The sequence below is a fragment of the Furipterus horrens genome, unplaced genomic scaffold (genome assembly GCF_987537825.1).
Source record: "Furipterus horrens unplaced genomic scaffold, mFurHor1.1.pri manual_scaffold_3, whole genome shotgun sequence".
Classification (NCBI taxonomy): Eukaryota; Metazoa; Chordata; class Mammalia; order Chiroptera; family Furipteridae; genus Furipterus; species Furipterus horrens.
Window position 1 is genome coordinate 24225086 of NW_028327173.1, and position 26168 is coordinate 24251253.

The 26168-nt window shown below is 47.1% G+C and overlaps 1 protein-coding gene across 1 annotated transcript in view; it reads right to left on the reverse strand.

The window, feature by feature from the left end:
• Window positions 1-26168, reverse strand: part of GRIK3 (glutamate ionotropic receptor kainate type subunit 3) — a 211154-nt gene that overhangs the window by 75968 nt on the left and 109018 nt on the right. Inside the window, exon 2 of the mRNA XM_090271560.1 lies at window positions 2177-2353. Within this exon, the coding sequence (XP_090127686.1) occupies window positions 2177-2353 (177 nt within the window). The remainder of the gene's footprint in view (window positions 1-2176; window positions 2354-26168) is intronic.

The window sequence follows — 26168 nt, forward strand, 5'->3', positions numbered from 1 at the left end:
GGGTGGTTCTGCCCACATGGGCCTCTGTGTTTTGACTCCAGGTATTTGTTCTGTGTCCTGACTTTTTTACTGAGCAGTTTTGGTTGATCCAATTATTTTCTAGATATACAAGGTTGGGCAGAGAGTGCCAGCAGGAACTCTCAGCAGGGATGTGGATACCTGGCTGCACAGTGTTGGCTCTCAGGGCGTGCTGGGGAGGGAGTGGGCAGGGCATACGGCAGGCCAGCGCAGGAGAGGGGCGATGGGCAATGGACCATTCTTTGAGACAGTTAGGGTAGTGTGGCTAGAAGGTGGGTCCCTCTAGTCTGGGTGCATGTTGGCTCTAAAACTCAGGGAAATGACTTCAAAAGATTCCGTGTTAGCCATTTTCAATGTCAGGGACCTTCCAAACTTTAGTGCATAAGGCAAGAAGAAGCAGGATGGAAGGAATGAGGGCCGGTGGCAGAAATGTGCTTGTAAATGTGAGGTCCCTGACTTGATGGCTCAGTGTGTGGAGAGCAAGACCATCAATGTAATAAGGGAAAATTCCAGTACAGCACCTCATAGGTGCAAGACATGGATCTCAGCACTTCACAAAGCTGTGCACATTTTGCAGATGAGAAAACTGAGAAACATGTTGTCTAAGGTCACTCAACTGATAGCAGAGCAAAGAGGGTGCAAGTACCAGCAGTCTGGTTGTAAGCCCATGCTCCACTGCCTTTCTGTGCTGAAATATTTGCCCACAGTGGGGCTTTGTCGGTCAGCAGAGCCAGCGCCAGGTAGCACCATGGCAGGACTGCACCTGGGAGTTCAGGAGACCTTGATTAGCAACTGAGAACACTTTAGAAAGACCAAGAGTTCCCTGTGAATGGGCCTCAGTTTTCCCAAGATATATGGATGATGCTGCCCTTAATCTCAACACACAGGGGTACTGGACAATGATGCTCAGCCTCCCATTCCCCATTCTCACACCATTTGTTCATTGATTCACTCAATGATCATTTCATTGAGCACTTACTATACATCAGTCTTTTAGGTGCTAGGGCTACATTGGTTAGAGAGCCTTCATTTCTGTGGTGTTGGAGAGAAAGGGAGAGACAGTAAACACACACAATTATTTAACTATTAATTGTGATAAGAGCCTTGAAGAAGAAAAGCAAGGGGCTTTGATAGCATGCTATAGGGAGGATGGCCTCATCTTCCCTGGGAGTGAAAGTCCTTAGGTCTGAGATTTTAAAATAAAGTTCCATGAAATGCTAGAGTTCTATGGATGTTATTTCCAGAGTTATCTAAGCCTTTGAGTTAAACTTCAATTAAACATGTATATAAATTATATTTTAAAAAATAGTAACAAAAGAGCATATTTGTATACTTAAACGGGCCACATTAGAAACTGCTAGTTTGTTCATATATTGGTAAGTTACCTTGTTTTTATCTTGGAATAAAATTCTCCAGTCCTTTCTGTGCAGTGATTGAAGTATATTGTAAATGTCTCACTGCTGAGGAAGGATGAAGCCCAACATTTTTTTAATTAAAAAAATTCAGATGTGGGAAAAACTGCTTGATTGAATTTACTATGATTTTCTTGCTACTTTGTAACCAAAACAAGATATGAAAACATTGAATGTTGAGGTCAATGTCAGACTTCAAGTGTCATCCATAGCCTCTGGGGTCAAATTGTTGCAGCCATAGAAGCAGCTTTGCTGTTTTTAGTAAGTCTTTTTATGGCAAGTAAATGTTGCATATTTGAACTTATACATATTCTGTTTTATATGCATTTATAATTTTTATATTCTGGATAGAATTTCAATGAAATAAAACACAAGTTTGAAAATGTCTTTGGTTTAGAGATGTCAGAGACCTGGGCTGCCCTCCTTACTGCTGCCTCCCCAACCCCACCTCAGGCCCCTCCACTCACCCCTGATGCCCCTCCCATGACCTCTCATTCCCTCATGGCCCCTGACAGTGATGTGGAAACTTCTGATGGACAACCCACCGCTCCTGGGTGGGGGCTGAGGTGTGTGTGACATAGCCAAAAGCAAACCGGAACTGAGGCAGGTCCTGAATCCAGGCAGGAAAATGATCTAAGCCCCGAGCCCACCCAAAGCTTTGGGCCATTTCCAGCACCTTGGACAGCAAGCACTGCCCTGCTTCTGCTCAGGCTGGGAAGAGAGAGTAGACTGGGCAGCACACTCACCCTTCTTGGTGGCTTCAAAGCTGTCATGGAAGTGAATCCTCTGGATGTCATAGGTCAAGGTTGTGTTGGGCAGCAGAGTCCTGTTCCTGTTGATGATGTTGGCAGAAAATCGAAAGGCATGCTCCTCGGCGTTCATGACCTGGGCATTGGGGCCGTCTGCATACTCAAAGATTCCTCCTGTGAGAGATGGGTAAAGTCGTGTGTGCTGGGGAAGGAGAGGGCACCAACAAAGATGCTTGGCTCGGGAGGTTTTATGGACATGTTCCCCCTTATGTGTTTGATAATATCCTAGATAATTCACATACACAGAAATTGTGCTGGAGCATAAAAAATATGAAAATCCTCCTAGTTCATTTCACTCAGCTAACAAATTCCTGATAACAGAGACTGACAAACAGAGTCAAAAGAAAATCACCACCTTATTAATATTGCTATGAAAATTCTCAATAGAGGGCTGGCAAGAAGAATCTGCCAGAATATGACAAGTATAACGTACCATGACTATGCAGAGCTGTATTCCAGGAATGTAAGGGTGGTTCAACATGAAGAAATCTATGAATATCATTCCATCACATCAATAGTTCAAAGGAAGAAAACCATATGACCAACTCACAAAATGCAGGAAGGCATTTGATAAAATCCAATACTCATTACTGTTATAAAAGCACCCAGAAGAACACTTCCTTAAAGCGTCTTTAGCTTAAATCAGCCTTTAATATCACACTAATGGTGAAACACGAGAGACATTCTCATTAAAAAAGGGGGGGGGGGAGAAGAATTCACACCACATCATTAACCAATAAAATAAGAGAAAAAGCATACGTCTTGGGCAGAAAAAAAAAAAAATTCTTATTTGAAAATGATATACATGCCTTTCTAAAAAAAATAACCTTAAAATAATCCCTAAACATGAAAACTAGTAGCTACTAGTAGAAGATTCAAGTGACTAGTTAGCACAAATTAATAATGTTTCTTTATAAAAGCAATAACCAGTAAGAAAACCCATTGGCAAAATAATTTCCTTTACAATGTTAACAAAATATTAAATAACTAACAACAAACCAAATAATGAGCATGTACTTCTAGTAATAGCAATGACAAAAACACCTTAAGTGAGAGACATAAAAGTTGACTTAAATGAGGAGGCATTGTCATGCTCCTAGGTATTTAAAGGTAGAGGTGTCGGTTTTCTCCAAATTAAGGTTTCACTTTAATTCAATTCCAGTTAGAATCATAGAAGGATATTTCTTTTACTTGACAAAATGAGTCTAAAATGCATCTGGAAAACTAACCAGGAGATAACAGTTAAAAAGAGATGAAAGGTGACTTGCACCTCCTGATTTAAAATATATTATAAAGCCAAGATAATTAAAACCATACCATGATGGCATATGGAAACACAGGTAGATCAATCGGATGAGATAAAAAGTCTCCAGAAAGAGATTCAAGTACAGATAAGTATTTAAGACATGCTAAAGGTAGCTATTTCCAATTAGTGGGTAAAAGATGAATTATTCAGGAATTGTGCTGAGACAATTTTTCAATTAGTTAGAAGAAATTTAAGTTAGATTCTAATCTTAAGCCACATATAAAAATAAGTTCTGGATGGATTAAAGATTAAGTAGTAAGAAAGTAATGGAAGGAAGGAAGAAAACACTATAGAAAGACCAAAAAAAGAAAATATAAGTGAATATTATACAATATTGAGGTGGAGGAGGCCTTCCTAGGCATTTCAATAAAGTCCAAAATGTACAAGAAAGATTGATTACTCCACAGAAAGCATGTAAAACTTGTATTTATCAAAACTACCATAAACAAAATTAAGAGCGGGACTTCTATAGGTAGACACACTTCACCTTCTCACAACTATAAGAAGGATCACAACTAACCTCAAAACAAAAAACAATCAGAACTGCCAGAAAATCGAACTGTATGGAAGTCTGACAACTAAAGATTTAAAGAAGAAATATTTATCCAGATGGGTAGGCAGAGCAGAGACAGGGAACCAGAACAGAGAGGACACAGTGTGGCAGAGGCGAGGCGGTAGCGGCAAGGCAGCAGTGGTGGCTGGCAGAACAGGAGGTCCCACATTCACATGTGGTGGATAAAAGCCAAGAGAGACACCTGGGGAGTGATCCCAGCCCCAGGCCAGACTGCACAACCCAAGGTTCCAGCACCAGGAAAATAAAGCCTCATAGATTCTGGCTGTGAAGACCAGTGGAGGTTAGGGTGGCAAAAGAAACTGCCCATCTCTCAGGAGAGGCCATTTAGAGGGCCCCCACTGTCCTAGAACATATGCAAATCCACCCACTCTGGGAACCCCCTCCAGCGCAACAGTGACAGGGGTGCCAGTCACATATGGAAAGTGGGTAAAGTGACTAGAAGCGAAGTGAGTGTTGAACAAGTGACATTATTTCCTCTCTGACCCCTCACTCACATAACGCACCACACTGATAAATACCTAAGGCTCTGCCCCTTACAACGTAACAAGTGCACCAAGACAGGGAGTCAAAGCAGCTCTACCTAACACACAGAAACAAACACAGGAAAGCTGCCAAATCAATGAGACAAAGAAATATGGCCCAAATGAAAGAACAGATCAAAACTCCAGAAAAAGAACTAAGTGAAACGGAGATAGCCAATCTATCAGATGCAGAGTTCAAAACACTGGTGATAAGAATGCTTATACAACTCACTGAGTATGGCAAATGCATAAGGGAAGAAAGGAAGGCTACACTAAGTGAAATAAAGAAAGATCCACAGGGAGCCAGCAGTAAAGGGAAGGAAGCCAGGGTTCAAATCAATGCACTGAAACATAATGAAGAAATAAAGAGTCAACAAGTACAGAATGAAGAAACAAGAATTTTAAAAAATGAGGAGAGAATAAGAAGACTCTGGGACAGCTCCAAAAGTGCCAACAGCTGAATCATAGGGGTGCCAGAAGGTGAAGAGGAAGAGCAAGAAATTAAAAACTTATTTGAAAAAAATAATGAAAGAAAAATTCCTTAGTTTGGTGAAGGAAATAAAAATACAACTCTAGGAAGCACAGAGAGTCCCAAACAAGTTGGACTCAAAGAAGACCACACCAAGACACATCATAATGAAAACGCCAAAGGTTAAAGATAAAGAGAGAATCTTAAAAGCAGCAAGAGAAAAGCAGAGGATTATCTACAAAGGAGTTCTTATAAGACTATCAGCTGATTTCTCAAAAGAAACTTTGCAGGCAAGAAGGGACTGGCAAGAAGTATTCAATGTGATGAAAAGCAAGGACCTACAACCAAGATTATTCTATGCAGCAAAGTTATCATTTAGAATGGAAGGGCAGATAAAGTGCCTCCCAGATAAGGTAAAGCTAAAGGAGTTCATCCTCACCAAGCCCTTATTATATGAAATGTTAAAGGGACTTAATTAAGAAGAAGAAGAAGAGCAAAACTATGAACATTAAAATGACAATAAACTCAGAACTATCAACAACTGAATATAAAAAACAAAAACAAACTAAGAAAACTAGAACAGAATCATAGATATGAAGATCATATGGAGGGTTATCAGTGGAAAGGGGGAAAGGGAAGAATGAGGTAAATGCTGCAGGGATTAAGAAGCATAATTGGTTGGTACAAAATAGACAGGGGGACGTTAAGAATAGTAAAGGAAATGGAAAAGCCAAAGAACTTATATGCACAACCCATGGACATAAACTAAGGGGGGGAATTACGGGAGGAAAGAGGGGTACTGGGTGGAGGGGGGCAAAGTGAAAATATTGGGGGAACTATAAGAGCATAATTAATAAAATATACTTGAAATTAAAAGGCAAACAAACTGGGAAACGATATTAGTAACATATGGCAGTATAAAGGTTGATGTTGTTATAAAAAGCACTTAAAACTTAACAAAAAAGATAAATACTCCAATAGAAAAATGTGTAAAGGGCAAGCATAGATGTTTCATAAAAGAAAAAATAATAATACAAAGCAGCTATTAATATGTGAAGAAATGTGCATCAAACCTAATAATAAACTCAATTTAAACCATCAGTGAGCTATCATTCTTTGTTTCGTTTTATTTGCTTGTCTCATCAGCTGACAGAAAATATAATACCGAGCTTTGGTGAAGGAGTTTGGAAACTGACACTTAACTGTTGGTGGAAGCAGGAACTGGTGCACCCACCTTCCTGATGGCCATTATAAATATATCAAAAGCCTTAAAAATGCTCATGTCCTTGACTCAATTCCGCAGTGACTCCAATGACGGGCACATTATGCATGGGGAGGGGGAACTAGAGATGTCCAACATCAGAGAAATAGCCAACAAACTGCAATGCAGTGTGACCCCAGGTCAGAAGAGGAAGAAGAGAAGTAAGGTGAGGAAGGAATTATATCATTGCCATAAAAATGGGAGACATTTCAAGACAACACAAGTGAATAGTCCTATGTGGTAGATTTCTTATTTTGTTCTTTGTGCTTTTCCATGTTTTCCAAATGAAACTTTGTTTTTGTTTGTTTGTTTTAAAAATAAATTTTATTTAGGCATTACTTTAAGAAATTCCACACGATTCACTTTAAGTATTACAATGATTTTTAGGAAATTTATCAAGTTGGGTGATCATCACCACAATCCAGTTTCTGAACATTTCCATCACCCCAAAAGCTCCCTTGTGCCCACTTATCCTCAGTCATTGTTTTCACCCCAGCCCCAGGCAACCACTAATTTACGTTCTGCCTCTAGAGATTTGCATATGGGGGGGGCACTTCCTATTAATGGAATAATGCAATCTGTGGTCTTCTGCATCCAGCTCCTTTCACTTAGTGTCATGTTTTTGAGGTTTACCCATGTTGGAGCATGTATCAGCTCTTCATTCCTTTGTGTTGTTAAATAATATTACTTTCTATGGATGTCCCACATTTTATTTATTCATTCACCACTACTTCATGGGTATTTGGGTTGTTTCCATCATTTTGAAAAATTTAAAAAAATAGTGAATGTTTTTAAAAGTGAACAAATAAATCTGCCTCCGCCAGTGGTACTCCAGCAGGCTCAAAATTTGTGACACACAGTGTGCCCAGATGTGAGCCTGTGCCGGTGTCCATCGATGTGCTGAACATGCAAGGAAAATAAGATGAGAAGAATGCATCCCAACACGTGAAAAGGGGTTCTCTTTGAGTGGTTACATTAGGGGTGACTTCCATTTCCTTCTTTGTGTTTTTCTGTATTTTCAAGAAGTTCTGCCGGGAACATGTGTTACATTTCAAATCAAAAAAGCCATCGTGTGATTGTGCGTATGTGTTTAAAGGAAAACAATGATCAAAATACCATATGACCCAGTAATTCCATTTATAGGGATACAAATTTAGCAAAAGTTAGAGATACATAAACACATTTATGTATAAAGATATTCTGGATATAATATTGGAAAAACAGGAACAACTCCATGTCCCAAAGTAGGAGATATTAAAACCCACCCATATGGCAGAACAACTTGCAGGCATCCACAGTCAGGGAATGGATGTCCCTCGATATGCTGTCTGGGATTTGTTTCCAAATAATATAGGAGGGGTGGATGTAAAGGGGGTGCAGGCCTGGCAGGATGGGCCATGGGTCCCTGGGTGGCGGGTCCACAGGGACTCATTATACCATTCCCCCTCAGTGCGTCTGACAGACATCCTCCATAAGAAAATATTTTCTTAAACCACAGTATAAGACAAAAATCACAAATCATGATAGTGCAATTAGAAAAGATATCATTTGCATATGCTTATTGCTGTTCTCTTAAAAACTCAAGTGAATCCAATGAAAACCTAGTAGAAGCTACACAGGGAGCTCATCCTGGGACATGTGTACACACATAGAAAGACGTATAGCTCTCCTCTACATCAGCAACAAACAGGGAGAAATTATAAGGGAAAAAATAAACCCTCTTCACAAAAGCAACAACAAAAAAAATAGAACAGCCTATGATAAATGTGCAATTCCTATATCAAGCAAACTACAAAACTTTACTGGGGGACATAAAAGAGGACTTGACTAAATGGAGAGACATAACTTTCTCCTGGAAGGGAAGGCTCAATATTGTAAAGATGTCCGTTCTCCTCAAATTAATTTATAAATTTAATGGGATTCCAATTAAAATCAAAAAGGACATACCAGAAGGGCATACACCAAAATGTTAACAGAGGTGCTTTCTAGAAAGGGAAAAAATAATGGATTGCTTCTGCTTAGTGCTTTTCCTCCTGAGTCCTCCGCATGGAGTGATAGCTTTGGTAATAAGGAAAAAAGCTTTAAAAAAATGCTCTTTAAGAATACTTAATGACCTAGGAAATGCTCGTCCTCTCTTCGCCCACCCCCATGCAGCAAAATCATATTACAGTGTGATAGCTATTTATCAAACCAAAGGCACATATTGATATTAGTAGAAAAAAGACTAGAAGGATTTGTATCAGCATGTTACCAGTGAGTATTTTTGGTAGAAAGGGTTTATGGATACTCTAAATCTTGCTCTTTATATTTTCTTGATATTTCCAAATGATTGACAATAAATAATGTATTGTTTTTATTATTTTAAAATGTAGAAATGAAAGAAGAGAGCCTGGGGAGAGGTTTGGTCATTACAGATCCCTATCCTAAATGAGGATCAAAGGTCATGGGACAAAGCCATTTCCTAGGGTTTCACCCCTTCTTCCTGGCCTCTCGCACCTAGGCAGGTGGGAAGGAAAGGAAAGAGGGGGGCTAATATCTCACAAGGGTGAAGACACCCTCAGCCACTGGGACCCAAGCCCAGGATGGAGGCTCAGTCTCAGACAACAATTCAGTTCCATAAATACCCGCGATCTCTGCCACATGCCAACCTGTCACTGGGGGCTGGGATACCAAGCGAAGTCAGCACTGGGCACCTGCTTCCAGAGAGGGCTCACCCACAATAACCAGCATGTGAGTGTCACAGTAATGAAGAAGTCCCCACCTCAGGCTCCAGGGGCAGCCATGCCTCAGTCTGAACCCTAGCTATGGCCACTGAAGTTACTCAGTCTCTCAGAGACCCAGTTTCTTCGTCTGTAAGAGGGGGTGCACACTTCAAAGGGCTGATTCTTGCAAGGAAGAAAGGAAACTATTACTAAATGCATGGCACACGGTGAGGAATTCCTACAAGAGGAGAGAAACAATGCTGTCTAGAAAAATAAATTTTGAGTTCCCACATTCCACATCAGGGTTTGACAAACTTTTAATGTAAATACCAGATAGCAAATATTTTGGCTTTGTGGGCCAGATGGTCTACTCAACTCTATCACTGTAGCATGACAACAATGATAGACAATATATAAACAAATGGGTGTGACTGGGTTTCAATAAAACTTTATTTACAAAAACGGTGGCAAGCAGATTTGGCAACCCATACAGATGGGCTGTAGTTTGTCCCCTGCTTTAAGGGAAGCACAGCCTTTATCTCAGGGGTAAAAGCGCCTTAGGGCTTGGATGGAGAAGATATGACTATGATAGTCTTAAATGGCTGTGCAGAAACAAAACAAAACAAAACAGATGAGATGTTGACTTTCTGAATGGGGGGGGATAGGAGAGAAGGGTCTAAGAGGAGAGTAGGTATGAAGAGGGTTCAAAAAAGGGGGGGAAAGGAGGAGAAGATAACCCAGGCCCAAAGGCAGGGGAGGCCGGTAAGAAATCCTGCATGGCAGGAAGGGGCCTTGTTAGCAGCAATGCCTGATGCTTAGCTTTCAGTTGGCCGGCCAGCACTGCACTGTCTCGTCCCTTCCTTACAGGACCCAGTGTTTAGGAAAGTCTGCCACGGAAAACCCACACAAGCTTGTGCTCTTCAGAGAAAGTGGAGGGAGGTGGGCCATGTGCCCAGCCCAGGATGAATCAGGGCAGACAGAAGACAAGAGGTGCAGCAGGTGGAATGAGAGAGGAGACAGAAAATTCAGCAGAGAAGGAAGTCAGAGCAAGAGGTGATGAGGAGAAACGGTAAGCCCTGGAGCATCTCAGAGGCGGGAGAGATGGTCCCCCACCTGCCAAATGCAGAGCGAGGGTGGGAGTCATTCTACTTGAGCACGTAAGGGCAACGTGACTCCAAAAGTCTGAATGTCTTGGGGACCTAAGTAGAAAATATTTAGCTGCACCTAGGGTTCGGAGAGAGTGGATTCAGATGCAGCAGACCTGAGTTTGAGTCTTGGTTCCAGCCCTTCACAGACTGCTCTTTTCTATAAAGAACTGTTCTGAGTTGTAGGAAGCCATCTTTCCCAGAAGGTTACACTTCTCACCTCCGCCCTAGGAGCAATCTGCAGGCCATGACTGACTCCTACTGGGGTTCAGAAGGGGGGTCCCCTTGCCCCAGGGTGGGGGTAATTCTGTGGTGCATGGATGCTCTAGACCCCCTCCCAACACCCGACCTTGCATCAGGCACATCTTTGCCCCCAACCCAGTCTCCCTCCCTATCCTGCTTCGCTCACTCCCCTGCTGGTTTTTCCTCAAGAGTGCTCTTCCCCTCTACCAACCCCATGCATCAGAATCCCTGCCTCAGGCTCTGTAGGTGGAGGTCCTGACCTAAGACTGGGATGATGTTGCTCTGGGGGGAGTATCAACCACACTTACCCATCAGTGCTTTTGGAGGAAGAGAAGAAGAAACTAAACCTCATCAATTGATAAACCACCAAGGGTTCTTCTTTCTACCCTCTCCCTTCTGGGTCCTCTCACCCCCTTTCTCTTTCATGCAAGGGGCTTCAGAAGCTCAGGGTCTGATGAACTGGGCTTCGGATTCAAGCTCTGCTTTGTGGAAGAAAGGCTGCTTTGGGTCTTGGCTTCTGGAGAGAGCAACCCGCCCCTCTTAGAGGCAGCTCCCCCATTCAACTGGCTCCTCTCCATTCCTTCCCTTCACATACATTCCTCATGATCGGTATTTAAAGAGGCTAATAAGTAGGTTGGCACCGTTGATTAATGCATAATCTTAATCATGATTGCGTAGTGTAATTGGCATTAATTTGAAGAGCCAGTTCATTATGAAAATAATTTTCACTGCTTTCTGCTTTAATAAAATGGAGCAGAGGCACCAGGGCTGCTGAGGAAATGGGATGGGGTATGAGTGTGTGTGTGTGTGTGTGTGTGTGTGTGTGTGCACATGCGTGCATGCGTGCGTGTGTGTGTGTGTGTGTGTGTGTGTGTGTATGTGTGATGGATTCCAGAAGATGTTAGCAGGCATGGAGCACAGGTGTCGGTGGAACATTTCTTCACACAGAATCTTGAGTGGAAGCCCAATGGATAAGACAAACAACAAGGACAAAAACAATAATGGATTACGTGTCAGCGATGATGCTGAGTGCTTTCCATCCCCTTTAATACTCACAAGAACCTCTACAGCTGCATTAGACAGAAACTGTTATTACCCCATTTTACTTAAGAGAAAACCGAGGCCCAAGGAAGTTAAGGATGTTGTTAAAACTACTAACTGGCCAATTCTCTTCTGCAACCAAAGCCAGCTTGCTAGAGCCAATAGTTAAATTTTCAGGAATTTTGAAGGTTCATTATTAAACCATTGGCAACTTAAAATCGGCCCAGTAAGAGTATTTATACCACAGAGCCCTGGCTGATGTGGCGCAGTGGACTGAGCGCCAGCCTGTGAACCAAATGGTTGCTGGTTCAATTCCCAGTCAGAGCACATGCCTGGGTTGTAGGCCAGGTCCCCATTTGGGGGCACATGAGAGGTAACCACACATGGATGTTTCTCTCCCTCTCTTTCTCCCTTCCCCTCTCTCTAAAAATAAATAAAATCTTTTTTTTTTTAAAGAGTATTTACACCACAGAAATAAGCAGGTGCTACACATTAGAACTATTTTTTTTCCTTTTCTGAAGAGTGTGTTCACTAGCCCACCATTGCTCAAGCCCATTTCCACCATCTGGGCCCTCAGAGACCTGATGTCACATTCCTGAGAAGGCTCTGGCAGCCCCAGGGCTCTCCAGCACAGCCTGAAGACCACTGCTCAAACCTAACCTCACCTGTAGACGGTGGCACTCGGGGCTGGGAGGTGGGGGAGCCGGGATGGAACTAGCTGTGCCAAATGAAACCAACTTCCTTCTTGCTCCTACTATGATATGTTGTTGTATGCTTTGAAAACATTCTGAATACCCTAAGCATAAATGCCCATATTTTTAGGATTGCTTTTTTAAAATAGATCTCTGAAAATGTGTCCAAATGGTGGCATTTCCTTGTTTCCCAGGTGAGCATGCTATGGCAGCCTGTGTCAAGTTGAATGTGACCTCAAAAACCAGGACGAAGGGTTGTCACTGCTGCTCTGCCACCCCCTCATCATTCAGGGCAAGGGTCCTGGAGACAGCACCCCCATCCTCTGGGAAGATGGGCCCTAGAGGTCTCCTAAGGCGCACAACTTCACACTCTCCTTGAATTTGGCCCTTGCAAAGGCAGTCTGGCCAGCCCAGCTTTGAACTCAGTGCTCCTGGGAGATGCCAGCAGGGCTTGCAGCATGCCACCACTCCGCCACCGTCTGTCTGGCAGCTGAGTCCCAGGAGACACTCCCATTCCCAGCACCAGGCTCAGGAACCGCCTGTCCTCAGGGCCTGGTATGCTCCTTCTTTTCTAGTCTGCTTTGTTCTTCTTCTGAAATTTCTGAGGTGTTGTAGAGATTAATTGAGTTGCTGATCAGTGAGATTATTGCTAACAGCCTCTCCCTGGGGCCACCTCCCTGTCTGTGCTCATCAGGGTTCTTTCTCTCTTCCCCCTGCCTGGGCCCCTGCGGCTCAGCGCAGCCTGTGGGTTGGAAGAACCAGGCTCCACTCTCTTCTGCACCTTGGCCAGCACTTCAGGAGCCCTGGCAGTGCCTCAGATCTTGCTTCTAGCCTCTCTATGTCCTGATCTCAGCAGGAAGAAGAGTAGGGGAACAAGTGGGCTGGATTTCCCTACTTGGTACAGTATATGGTTTCTAGAAGGTGAGCAGTGCCCAGCAGAAAAGTTCATGGGCCTTCTGAGGTCATGGGCAAGGAAGGGGAATAAGAAATATATGAGTCTCCTTTCGTGCATGCATCCATGCGTGTGTGCATTCATTCATTCATTCCCTGAACAAATTTATTACAACTGTGAACAGGGCACTATGCTGGGCACTGGGTGAGCCAGAGAGACATTAGGCATACTCCCAGCCCTGCAGGAGCTCATAGCTTGGAAGAGGCGATGAGAGGAGAGGCACAAGTGAAAACACTATTAGGGTAAAAACTCTCCATGCAATGCAAAGAGCCTACAAAGCCGGGTAGACTCAGACTAGGTGTGATGGATGTCTTCCTGGAGGAGGTAGCATCTGACCTTCGCGGAGCTGAGCTGTGCAGCAGCGTTATGGCAGCCAGTGGGAAGGAGGGGGACGTTGGGTGGGTATCAGGGGGATGAAGACTTGTGCTAGGGCGTGGCCTGGGGGGAGGGAGGGGCCAACAGGAGGGGAGGTGGGGTCTAGGATTAGCTGCATGAAGGCGACTGGAGTCTGGCTGACAAGGGAAGTCCGGTCCAGCGTGTGGACTCTGCAGCGAGACAGCCCGGGTTTGAATTGACCCCACTGCTTTCCAGACGTATGACCTTGGGCGGGTCTCTTCACTGCTCTGGGTCACATCTGAAGGCAGAGGCATTAGTAGCACTTACAACATAGGGCTATTTTGAGGCTTAAATAACTTACATTATCTAAGGCATACTGTAAGCCCTTGATAAGGTAAAACATTATTATTATGAGGTGGCAGGGAAGCTGGCGGGGGGGGGGGGGACCTTTAACTGAGACAGGGGCATCAGGAGAAAGAGCAGATCTGAGACGAGGATGTGCACTCCCGTGGGGCCCCAGGGGACAGGCTCCTGATTGAGTCCCGGGGCCTAGTGGCAGTTGTTTTAATTGATCGGGTGATCTGCGGAGCTTTGTCTATACAACTCAGGGACATGCAAGTCAAATATTGCAGAATCGACCGCGCTGGGAGGGTGGCTGGAGGCCCCCATGCTGCTTTGAGAACCTGGTGACCGATGGGCTGTCATCAGGCGAGGAGCGGGAGGCAGAGAGGCTGGGGAAGGGGCTGGGACAGGGCTGCGCAGGGACCGGTGAGCAGCGAGTGCCCTTGCCGGAGGGGCTGGAGGAGGAAGATGGAGAACCACTGGCGACACCAGCTGGGCTGTCCCACATTTGAGGCGGGCAGAGCCATCGCACAGCCTACCCTCACACATGCGCCTGCCTGCAGAGGAAAGGCCGGCATTAGGGCCCTTCCCAGTCCAGCCCGACTTCTCTCCAGCCTCCGCGCCTCCAGGGAGCATGTCTTCCACCCACACCGCCTTCTTGCCATTCCCTTCACACCTCTGTCCTTCCACATGTGCTCTTCCTCTGCCTGCATCCAGCTCCCTTCTTTCTCCGTTTCATCCTTGCCCAGCTGGCTTTCCTACTTCTCTTCTGAGCCTGGGAGCAGCACTGTCCTTATGCCCTTGTCCCACTGCGGAGGCCACCTGCATGCATTTTCTCAGCACGCCTGGGGTGTTCTCTGGCAGTGACTGAGGCATGCCCAGTGCAGGACAGGCTACAGGGGGTGAACCTCCGCTTCCTTGCCCTTCAGGGGCACAATTTTAAGGTACAACCTGCAGTTTCTCAAAGAGCCCCAGCAGGGCTGAGCCCAGTCACCCACAGTGACACCAGCTGCAGACACAGCTCTAAGGCTTTGCTTCTTTCCCCTGTACATCCCCACATTCCTGAGATCCCCTCCCAGATAAACCACTTACACCTTAACTTTTGTCGGGGGCCTGCTTTGGGAGGTCCCTGACTGAGTCACCTTCCCTGAGCTCTGAATCCATCCTCCTCTGTATTCTCACACATGTGGCCATCTGGACGGTGGGGACACACAGCCACCCTCCCCTCTCTTTCCTGCCCCTGGGACCTAACACACTGTCTTGCACAGGGAGATGTCAAGACATGTTGGTTAAACAAATGCATATGTAAGTACACAGGCCTGTGCATGCACACACATTCACTGCTTGTTTTCAAAAGCTAATTCTAGTTCAGGACTTTGATCCGTAAGTGAAAAAGAAAAAAGCCACACAGATAGCCTTCAGACCATCTGCCATGAAGATGCCCAGCCAGGAGGACACCAGGTCCTGCAGCTTTCACCCCTCCCCCACCCCACGCCAGCAGCGATGGGCTCTGACTAGATGAGGAAGCTGCGCTGAGGTGTCCTCAGTGGGCATCCTGCCAGGCCCCTGCCCCTTGCGTGGATGGATAGAGGGCCGTGAGGCTGACAACGTGGCTGGGTGGCTGTAGAGAGGGGACCTGGTTCTCCATGGCTGCAAATGGACTCTACAGTCATCTCTAATTGGGGCTCATCTCCAAGCTCCAGCACACCTGCTCCACAGTGGTACCAGCATCTGGAAGATAGCTCTGCCTCCAGCAGCCCCTAAGTGCCAGCCTGCCCACCCACAGCCCTGGCCTGAGAATGCCAGGAGGTCCAACCTCAGGCCACTCCAGATATGGCGTGGGCAGAGGCAAGGGGCAGGGGGCGCTGAAGCCGGGAAATTAGTGGAGGAGCAAGAAGCAGCCTCTCCTGCATTGTTACTCCCATTCTCATTTGTTTTAAGTATCAATCGCTATGCAGGTTAAATACTTATTCAGATGCCTTTTAGCTTAAAAGCAAGCTAATTGATCTCTGGAGATCCTGAATGAACAGTGAAGAAACTGCACTAATTATAGAATCAACTTCCACTTCTCTATTTTGTTTTGTTTCTTCTCTGACAATATCGCTGCAGTGACAAAAAGGGGCCTGGGAGAGAAAAACACATGTTGTTTTGATTAAGCTGCAACAATAAACCATGTCCCACAGCCTCTCCCACCATGGCCCCTGACTCTGGGGGGGGTCTCCCAGGGGGCATCCTGGGCACACCTGTCCCAGGTAGCAGCTCTCAAAGGCAGAACCTTAAGATGCTGAACACACAATACAATATACAGATGATGTGTTACATAATTGTACACTTGAAATCTATATAATTTTATTAACCAATGACACCTCAATAAATTCAATAAAATAATAAAAAATAAAAGATGTGAAAAGATCAGTACAGGTCACCATTAGCCAGAATCCTCAACAGTTGTCTGCCCTTAGCCTGCCGACCCTGCAGGACCTCCCTACCCCTTTAAAACAAACAAACAACAACATCAAACATAAATGGTGCCGAAGCTGCTCCAGGTTCACTTCCTGCTCACGTACTTTGACCTCCTCTGGGCTCTCAGCTTGTGACTTTGCATCGGCCTCCTGGAACAGATGGTACAGCCCAGCTTCGCCTTGGCATCCTCTGGTCCCTCCCAAAGCTCCCTGCTCACCAGGGAGGCCCTCTGCTGCAGCCCACGGTGCCTTGGAGCCCGGGTTTCCTCAGCTGGGAACAGTAGACCCCTCTCTCCTGCCTAGAGAAACATGGTTTTACACTTTCTCTCCCCACCCTGCCTGGGTTCTGACTCCATCTACAATGCTGCCTTGGGTAGGACAGACAATGGGCACCTCCCACTCGGCTGGAGGGACAACTGTGTCCCTGCTGTTGCAGTCAGTGGGCAGGCAGGCTAATGTCTTCCATACACTTGGGAGACTAGAATCTCAACAAAGCTGAGCAGGTTTCTTTCCTGCAGGACTTCTCAGGGCATTGACTCTGTTCACGGGCAGCCTACGAGAGGGGGCAGAGCAAGAAGCATTTCCCAAACTTACTTGGTAACCATAGAAACCTTTCTTGGCACAGCATCTCACTGGAAACAGGCTTTGGGAATCACCGTGTTATGTTGATTTGGGCAAAAGTACTTTTTCTGCTGAGGTGTAAACTATTTGAAGTTCAGGGCTGGGGCCTTTGTGTCTCAGTTCACCCCACACACCGGGCCCCCAGCGTCAAGCCTTAGCGACTAGAAAGAGTGAAGAAAGTATGACAGCAAAAGTGGTTGATCTACTTCCCACCAGGGACCTAGCATGACAGACTTGGTTGCTTAGTGGATTGATTCTGAGACACCAGTGACTGGTTGTCTTAACACAGTAAGAGGCACGATTACTCCTCTAGGTTCTCTTTCGTGTGTGTCCGTGTGTCTGTGGGTGTGTTTGTGCTGGTGCACACGCACCTGAGCAGGTGTGGGCACACATCTCAGCTGAATGGGGGCACAGCAGGGAGGGAAGCATGGGGCGCCAATTCATCAGCCCCGTGCTTTGTGCCTCTCTCCCCAAGGCACTGGGTTGACGTAAGAAATTGTGACTTAATTTTGATCATTAGCAAATGAGACTTTGCGTCTTCACAGACTCTCAGCTCTTACAAAGGAATTCCCAGTGACCGTGTCCCCCATAGACACTGCTGATAGAGTTGTTCATTCACTCAGCCCTTCATTCAACAACAAATCCTCAGGAAACACCTCCTGTGCATTAGGCACAGGGCACACAGCACACATAACAGTAGAGGAGACCTCTACCACGGTACCACCTTGCTTATTTCCCTGAAGCTCTGACTGTAGGTTGAAATGAACTCAAACATATATCTGTTACTAGTTTATAGTCTGCTTCTGCCCTCTGCCCCCACCACTGGAATATAAACACTATGCAGAGCTCATTCGTCACTTTCTCTCCAGTGCTAGAACAATGCCTGGCACATGGGAGGCATCAATACATATTTCTCAGATATAAATCAATGGGTATGAAACATACAAGTGTAAACAAGTGTGAAATGGCGAAACAGCAAAACTCCAGAGAGGCAGCATGTGGACAGCAGCTTTGGGTCGGAGCTGCTACCTCAGGGTGGCATAACGGGACACCACCAAAAGCAAGAATGTATTCTGGGGCTTTTAAGTGGTGGTGGTGGTGGGAGTTCTTAACTGGAGCATCCAGATTAGAAAGTTGAACACTTGTTGCCTGAAGCCAGAAAGACTCATCATCCCCTCTTGTCACAGCCACCCAGAAAGCCCGAGAAGGTTTATAACAAGCAGGACAGCAGGTGCATTTGCAGGACTGGAGCAAAATTTGCATGGACAGTCATCAGCCATGGAGAAAAAAAGGAGCTTGAACTTTTAAATTACAGGCTTAAGGACACTGTCTGAGAAACCCTGCACTTGGAACAAATACACAAACAGATGAGCAGGGGGTGCCAAGGGCAGTGCAGGGGTCATAGTAACGAGAATCCCTAACATCTACTGGGTCTGTGTGCCAAGTCTTCTCCATGTATTAGCTCATTTAATCCTTATGCCAACGCCATGAGATGGATTGTATCATTCTTTTCAGAGGAGGAAACAGAAGCTCAGAGAAGTTAATGATTTGTCCAAAATCACAGTTTCTACAGATTCACGAGTCATGCTCTGCTCTCGGTTTTGACTCAGAGGCCTAAGCTTGTAAAGAGCACACTGATGCTGAAATACAGCATGTACCCCGAACCCTTACAAAATCTCCTTCCTAAGCCTCATTGGGGGAAGCATCCTACCTGCTAGTTAACACCAGTGCCCGCAGAGTCCTTAAATCTGTGGGTTATTGATAAATTAGTGTTGTTAGATTTATGTCTAACTATTTAGTAAATAGTGTGTGGTTCTCACTCTAAAGTATGGGTTCGGTCATTTTCAGCTCATTCTTTTATTGCCTTAAGGTTATAATTAACAACAACAACAACAAACTTCAGGTATTTCCAAGTAGAGGGAATTAGGCCATGAGAATATAACAGGTGAAATCTTGTTTCCCAGAAGGACAGATCACGTAAGTGCCCCTTCCAGAATGGCCCTGTCCAAGCCTGGGTGGGCTGCCTGTCATCCTCTCCCAGGATGGGGCTGTTCTGTATCATCCCCAAATGCACATCGCCTTTGATGAAAGGCTGGCAGCCTCCGGGCTATGTAAGGATAAGGGACAGGCTTTTCCCTGAGTAAGGACCTCTGTCCTGTGATCTGCCTTCAAGTCCTCCATGAGAGCTCCAACCCAGCATTTCCGAAACCAGATACAGCAGATCTTCAAACAACATCATTTTGTTCCATGTTTTTTTGTAACGTTGATGAAATGCTGTAGGAACTTAACTCTTTATTTATATCAATTGGAAAATTGGTCTCGTTGTACATCATTTTACTGAAATTCCAAGAACCTATTGGTGATATTAAGTGAGGACTTACTGTACAGTAATTTTCCCCCCAAATCTACAATTTCCTTGGGCTTCCCAACTCAGGGAAGAGCACCAATGCCCTTCCGTGGTCCAGGCTGGGAACCTTAGTATCATCTCTCCTTTGTCACCCTTTGCGTCTCAAATGACTCTGGGGTCTATCTCTCTCCATCATCACCCTCCAGCTCATTCCCTGCACCGTGGGTCTAGCCTCCTCCTATTTTCCCTCCACCTGCCCTCTCTTTTCCCAGTCCATCCCCCACGTGTCTGCCCCAGTGAGTCCCAAAGCGCCAACCCAGTAGTATTAGGGCTCTGCCTCAAACCCTCCCCGGCTTCCTCCTGCCCTGGCTTTCTCTCTGACTTCCAACATCTTCATAAATCTGGCCCCATCTACCTTTCTGCCTTATCTCCCTCTACACCTTGCTATGCAACATGTAGTTCATCACATCAGACAGTTTCTCAGCGACGCCATGAACTGCCATAGCCTTTGCGCATGACATTTTGTTTCTTCTTAATGACGATGAAGTATTAGATCCCTTCTCATGCATCGGGTACTGTGCCAAATTTAACAAGCATCATCTTGTTTAATCTCTACAACATCCCTAAATATTAGCTTCTCACCGTATCACGAATGAAGACACTGAGGTTCAGATAGAGTAGTGACTTCCCTGCTGCTCATAACGAGCCAGCTGTGTCTAGGTGTGTCCCGCCCCACCTTCCCATGCTGCACTGATTCGTTCAGTCTTTGGTTTGGCATTTCCCTGTCACTATTTCCATGTCTGTGCCCCAAGTGGACTTCGGGGCCTTTGAGGGAAGCTTGAGGTGCCCAGCACAGCCCAGAAACTGAGCCAGAGGGACAAAAACCCACGTCTTTGGCCCATGTGACTGAACCTTCAGAACAGCCTTTCACTAATTCATGCATGAATTCCACAAGAATTCATTGGATACCTACCACTTATTAAAGTGAGTAGAAGAAGCTGATCGAGCAGAGAACTAAAAGCGCTGAACGGGCAGAGGACCAGTCGGAGCAGAGCATGAAGGAGCTTGGTGATTTTGGCAAGAAGGCCGGGGACAGGTGTGGTCAGGTGCAGGCCCCGCCTGCCAAGCCATCTCCTCCCAGGCAATAGTTCTTCTCAGTCCCTGACTCAGAAAGACGTGTTGCCTTGAGGAAGGCTGCTCTCTTCTCCAGCGCTGCTGTGCTCTGCTCACAGCTGACACAATGTGACTGCCTTCACGGTGTCCCCAGCAGGCGCTGAAGAGTCTTGTGAGAAAGCGCGGTGCTTAGGGCCTCCCCAGCCCGGCCTGCTGCTCGTGAGCATCCTTATCTTCAGGCTCACGGGGCAGAGCAAAGGACGGAACACCCCTTCTGCTCAGACAGCCAGTTCCTCCCTGGCCATCAACAGGAGCATGAAGGCTTGCTTATGCTAGATGCAGCTTGGCTCCCAGTTTTCAAAAGCAAGGCCTATGTCCCACCCATCCCCCCAACTCAGCCCCCATGGCTGAGCAGGGCTGGAAGGGAATCAAGCAGCTGCAGCATACTAGCACCTAAAGCTTGTCTGTGCTGATTGCATGCCCTGGCGGTGGGAGCTCGGCTTGCCCCGCCTGGCTCCCTTGTCTAACGCCTCAGCTTCCTTAGAAGGACTAAAGCACAGTGGGTCTGGGGCCAGACTGCTTTGGTGCAGTTCACCCCCCAGCTCAGACACTAACCAGCTGTTACTCCTCTGTGTGTCAGTTTTTACAACTGTGAAATGGGAATGTTGCCTCCCAGTGCTGCCGGGCAGTTTAGAGGAGATGATGAACGGAAAAGCATGGGCCCAGTGCCAGCACAGAGTGAACGCACCATGCGGCCCCTGCTTCTCCCTTCCTGCTGCTCTCTTCCTGAGGCTCAGAATAAGGTCTGCTCCTGAGTCTACAGTTCCCAGCCCAGCCCCATCTTTTGCCCATGCCTGATCCCCATCTGCTATGGAGATAGATTTCGGGTCCCCCAGTCCCCTGCGTCTATCTATGCAGGATCTGCCTCTTCTCTCTGCATCAGGTGGGTCCTGGCCTCTCTTATCCACCTGAAGTTACTGGGGCTCAAGTCTCTGCCATGCTTTAGCTCCGTGCTCAGCCCTGTTCTCCTCTAAAGGAGTAGAGCCCAGGCTGGCTCCTGGGGTCTCCAGGCCCCTCTAAGAGGATCCATGGCTGTTCCAATGCCATTCCCCACACCCACGCCTGGGTTTTGCTCCCACCAAGGCCCTCACGCTTCTTGCCTAGTAATGGTTCTGGGAGCAAGCGAATGGGCAAAAAAGAGGCTCCATTTCTCTCTGGGACCAATTTATGAGGTTTTGGAGGCAGCTCTAGCTCTCTTCTCCATTCGTGCCTTGTTTCTGCCTGCCTGCTGCTCCCACCCACTCTATCTGCTGTTAAGATTCTGAAGGAGGCCAGAGAGGTGGGACTCACCATCTGTCAGCCAGTCAGTAGGGAAAGCCAATGTCCAGCCAGATGTGTGTGAGTGTGGGGGGGTGGGGTGCTGTGGAGGACAGCCTCTGGGGGGCTGGGAGGGCCAGAGACAGGGTGAGTCCTGTGGGCAGATACTGAAACAGAACCACCCCCTCTGGTGCCCTGTGCTCTTGGGAAGAGATTACAGTGCCTGGTGGTTAGGAGCACAGCCTGGTGTTACATTGAGCTGGATCTGACGCTCGTCTGCCCTGCCAGCTGATAACATGATGTGGAAGTGGCCCGCCTTCCCCAGCTCCTCTGCCACCTGCAGGCTGCACGAACTCAGACAAGCCTGTCACACTCTGTGCGTATCAAAATCCTTAACTACATATTTGGGCGGTGATCTTACTAGTACCTGAGCAGAGTCAAATACTATTTAAGCGTCAGCATGATGTTCTGTGTGGCCTTGTGACATTGTGTAGCCTCTCTGAACCGATATCTTGATTCACAGGGGTTAGTGAAGGCAGAATGAGGTGCTGCACGTGTAGCTCCTAGCGGGGAGCCTGGTGCACAGAAAACGCTGAGAAACGGCAACTAGTGTTGCTTTTACTACTGTACTTCATTGATTACAAATCACACTTGCACCCCCCATTTTAACATCCCTGAAATGCAGATGGGCCTTGCAATGGATGATAAGAAAGCACAGTGTCACAGTTTAATTGGTGGCATATTTTCTTTCTTAGGGAAGCACATGAAATTATGCATCTTACAGTCCATGGTGATTTAGAATTTATGAAATCAAAGCAGACCAAGGCCGGAGGGACAGTTCCCACCGAGGATCTGGCCCTGCTGTGTCCCGAGGGTGCCCTATCTGTCCTGGCTGCCCTGTGCCCCCTCTGACTTTCCTAACCCTCCCTGGCATCTGCCCCGTCTTTCCTCTAGGAATGAGGTCTCCATGTGCTTCCAGACAAGGATTTTTGGAGCCTTAGGTAGACAGGTCTTGCTCTGCTTTTATGCTGCTCACCAGGGCCCTGTAGAGAGCAAGGCCCATGTGGCCACAGCACCAGGCTGAGGGGCGGCGAGAGGTGGAGGGTCAGGAAGTGGGTGTGCACTGGCACCGGTCCTCACTGTCACTAGGAGGGAGCACAGTGGTGCTGCCGCCCTCCAGTGACCCCAGGACTATGGGAAGACAGGACACAGACCTGAGCTGGCTCAGTACCAGTCCCTATGGGGCACTTTCACAAGTGGGGCCGTGCACCCGGAGCACTGGCTGCTTCATAGTTTGTGAGGAAGGAGGAGGAAGCTGAGAACCCCAGGAATGTGAAGACTTAGGGCAGGGAAGGTTGTGGGTTCTGTGCTATTGCTGGTGACTGCTGACCCCTCAAGCAGTGTCCCCAGACCTTTCAAGCTCTGCTGCTGCCTCAACTGCCTTGATCCCTCCCTTGGGACCCTCCTCCCTGGGGTTTCCCTCTCCCATGACCCAGTCACTAAATGGTTAGTCAAAACCCCCCTGGTTCCACTGGGAGCTTTGATTGGCTACTACCTCTCCCCTCAGACTGGTGGTTACTTATACTGAATATCACCCCTGACTCCCTCAAAGTAATACAGACTTTCAGACTCCTTTGGATGGTCCATGATGTTGGGCCATGAACTTATTTAACCTCAAGGAAAGAAACTTCCTTATCCATATAACCCCTCCAGCCTGGCTCTGGGCTTGGACTTCACATGGACTTTCTCACTGATCCAAGAGGTGAATGAGGAAACTGAGGCTCAGGATGTTTGGCCGCTTGCCCAGGAAGTGGCTAGGCTGCACTCGGAGCTCAGATCTGTCTGCCAGCAGCAGCTCCCTGCTCACACAGTCCCCAGTCCCCACTCTATTCCTCAACCATAAGCAGGGATCCAATCTCTCCTGCAACCCAGGATCCGCCAACAAAGCGATGATCAAAGGCAGGAGCTGGCACTCATCTAGAGCCTGGGGTAAAGGGAGCCCGCGCCGGGCAGGGAGCGGCACCCCAGCCCTCACCCTTGGTCTGCAAAGCCATGAAATATGCAGAATCTCATCTTGTTCTTGGGCAGCCAAGTGCTCTGAGTCACAGGAGGTGACATTGCTCTCCAACAGGTAAGTTGTTCAACAGATGGGCAGTCGAGTGGCAAAGAAATACATTATTAATGTTTCTGGTTAAATTAACTGATTAAAACCACCCCAGGTAAAAATGTACGTATCAGTGCTTTGCCCACAGCAAATGAGGAATTAATGGAATATGGCTGTGTCTTTGTAATGAAACACAGACAGGGGCTGTCTGGAAAGGTTCTCTCTCTTCAGTGGCAGTGGCGGGGGGTGGGGAGTGGGAGGCCTGATCCATCTGTTAAGGGGACCTCCACTGATTGACAGCATGGGAAAGAGAGGCCCAAGGAGGCTTCCTCTGGCCTGAGCGGAAGCCTAAGGTGCGTGGAGTCTGTGCCCCTTGATTTGCTGAAGCCGACAGTGGAGACGGCTCAAGGCAGAAGCAGTGAGCCTCTCATAAAGGGAGGTGGGGCGGGGGTGAGATGGAGAACACTGCATCAGGAACAGGGTCATGGGATGTGGCTCTGGCTCTGCCCCTGCAGACTTTACACAAGCCACATTCCTGGCAGGGCCTCAGTTGTCTCATCTGTAAACTGGGGACGAGAATGAGACAGTCTTCAAGGCTCTCCTCTAGCTCTTGCTTCTCTCACATCATAGGCTTCTGAACGTTGACCTTGTCCTCACCCTCAGCAGATAACCTGGTGGGAGCTGATCCCCATCTGAGATATATCCAGACACCCACCTTGCCCTTGTGTGGCTTTTGGGAAACCCCTGTTCTGACATAAGCCCAAAAGGACACTCACATGTCTATGCAGTTGGTTAATGCATACATGTGCATGCATATAGCTAATTGCACACACATGTGTACATATAGATGCACACTTCTGGCTGACACACACAGGCGCACATCTGCATCCAGAGACCCACACATATAAGCAAGTCTGCACACAGACATGTAATACTCAGAGCTCCCACACATGAGTGCACACACAGATGAAAAGAAAGGTGAAGTCCTGTTGGTCATGTATAGACAGGAGGGTATGGGGCACACGCAGGTTGGGCACATTTCTGAGACAGTGCTAGAGGTGAGGGGCTGGGAGGGTCCTGCTGGGACAGAGGATCAGGGCTACTTTTCTCATCAACAAAATAGGTTTTGAGCCAGGGTTTCAAGAGCTCCCAGAGGCTGTGACCCAATTCAGAAAAGAGTGAGGTTTCACATAAATTAGGCAAGTAACCACATATGTACTAGGGCTTCCCTTGATCCAGGAACCTGGAGTGGATAGAGTCCCACAACCCCGTCCTGGCTGCACCTGCAGTAAAGCAGGTCCAGTGCTGCTGGGTTGCACAAACATCGCCCACCGAGCCACTCTGGGCTTCAGGAGCTCTCCAAGGTGCTGATGTCCGAGGGCTGGAGAGACCGGCTAAGTTGTTTTGCTCCTCCACCACTAGCCTGCCAGTTGCAGGGAGGGTGAGGGGGGCTGGGCTGTGGTTGGGTGCCAGCTCCACTGTCTTATTATATGCACTCCCGGTTGCTGGGTGCCATGCTAGGGAAGCAGGATGGAGGCGCCAACCGGAAGCCTCCTAATGACTCCCATCTTGCAAGGAGGCCCTGCGAGGGGCTCATCGCTGGCATCACAATATCATTAACTGTTTACCCTGGGAAAGTTCACACTTCTGGAGACTGTGCTTGAGCTGTCAAAGACCCTGCATGCAGCACTGGCAGCTCTGTCAACTGTGTTCCCCAGGGCCCAACAAAACAAACATTTAGCAGGTGCCTGGCTCTTGAGCACATGTGCTCATACCTACTCACATGGGGCATGGCATGCCAACACAGAGATACAAACAACCACATAGCCTACTCCCCAGACATAGACAGAGACACAGAGACACACATACCATCTATATACAAACAGATACACACACGCAGACATGCATACACAAAGCCACACTCTCAGTATAATAGGATAATGTCATATGTACTGAACGCTTACTATACGTCAGGCATTATTTTCAAGCTATTAATGTGATCACCTAATCCAAGACTCTTGACAATCCTAAATGATAGGTATTATCATGCTCCCATTTTTCAGATGACAAAATTGATGCTTCAGCTGGCAAATTCCACAGCTCTTACCATTCACTACACTGACACACACCTGCTCACCCAAAGACACCTGAAACACACACACATACACGGAGAAATAGGTACAGAAGCTTACAGAGGCAAACTTGGACTCACACAAGTGCACATTCACGGAAACATACTTGCATATACACATAGCACAACCAGTTCCCTCCCAGCCATGTCCCCTCTGCCTCAGCACCCCCATACACCCAGGGTCCTGGACACACTGCCCCAGGAAGCCAGTTCATGCCCTCTGAGCCTTCTGTCTGCAAGCTGCCCAGCT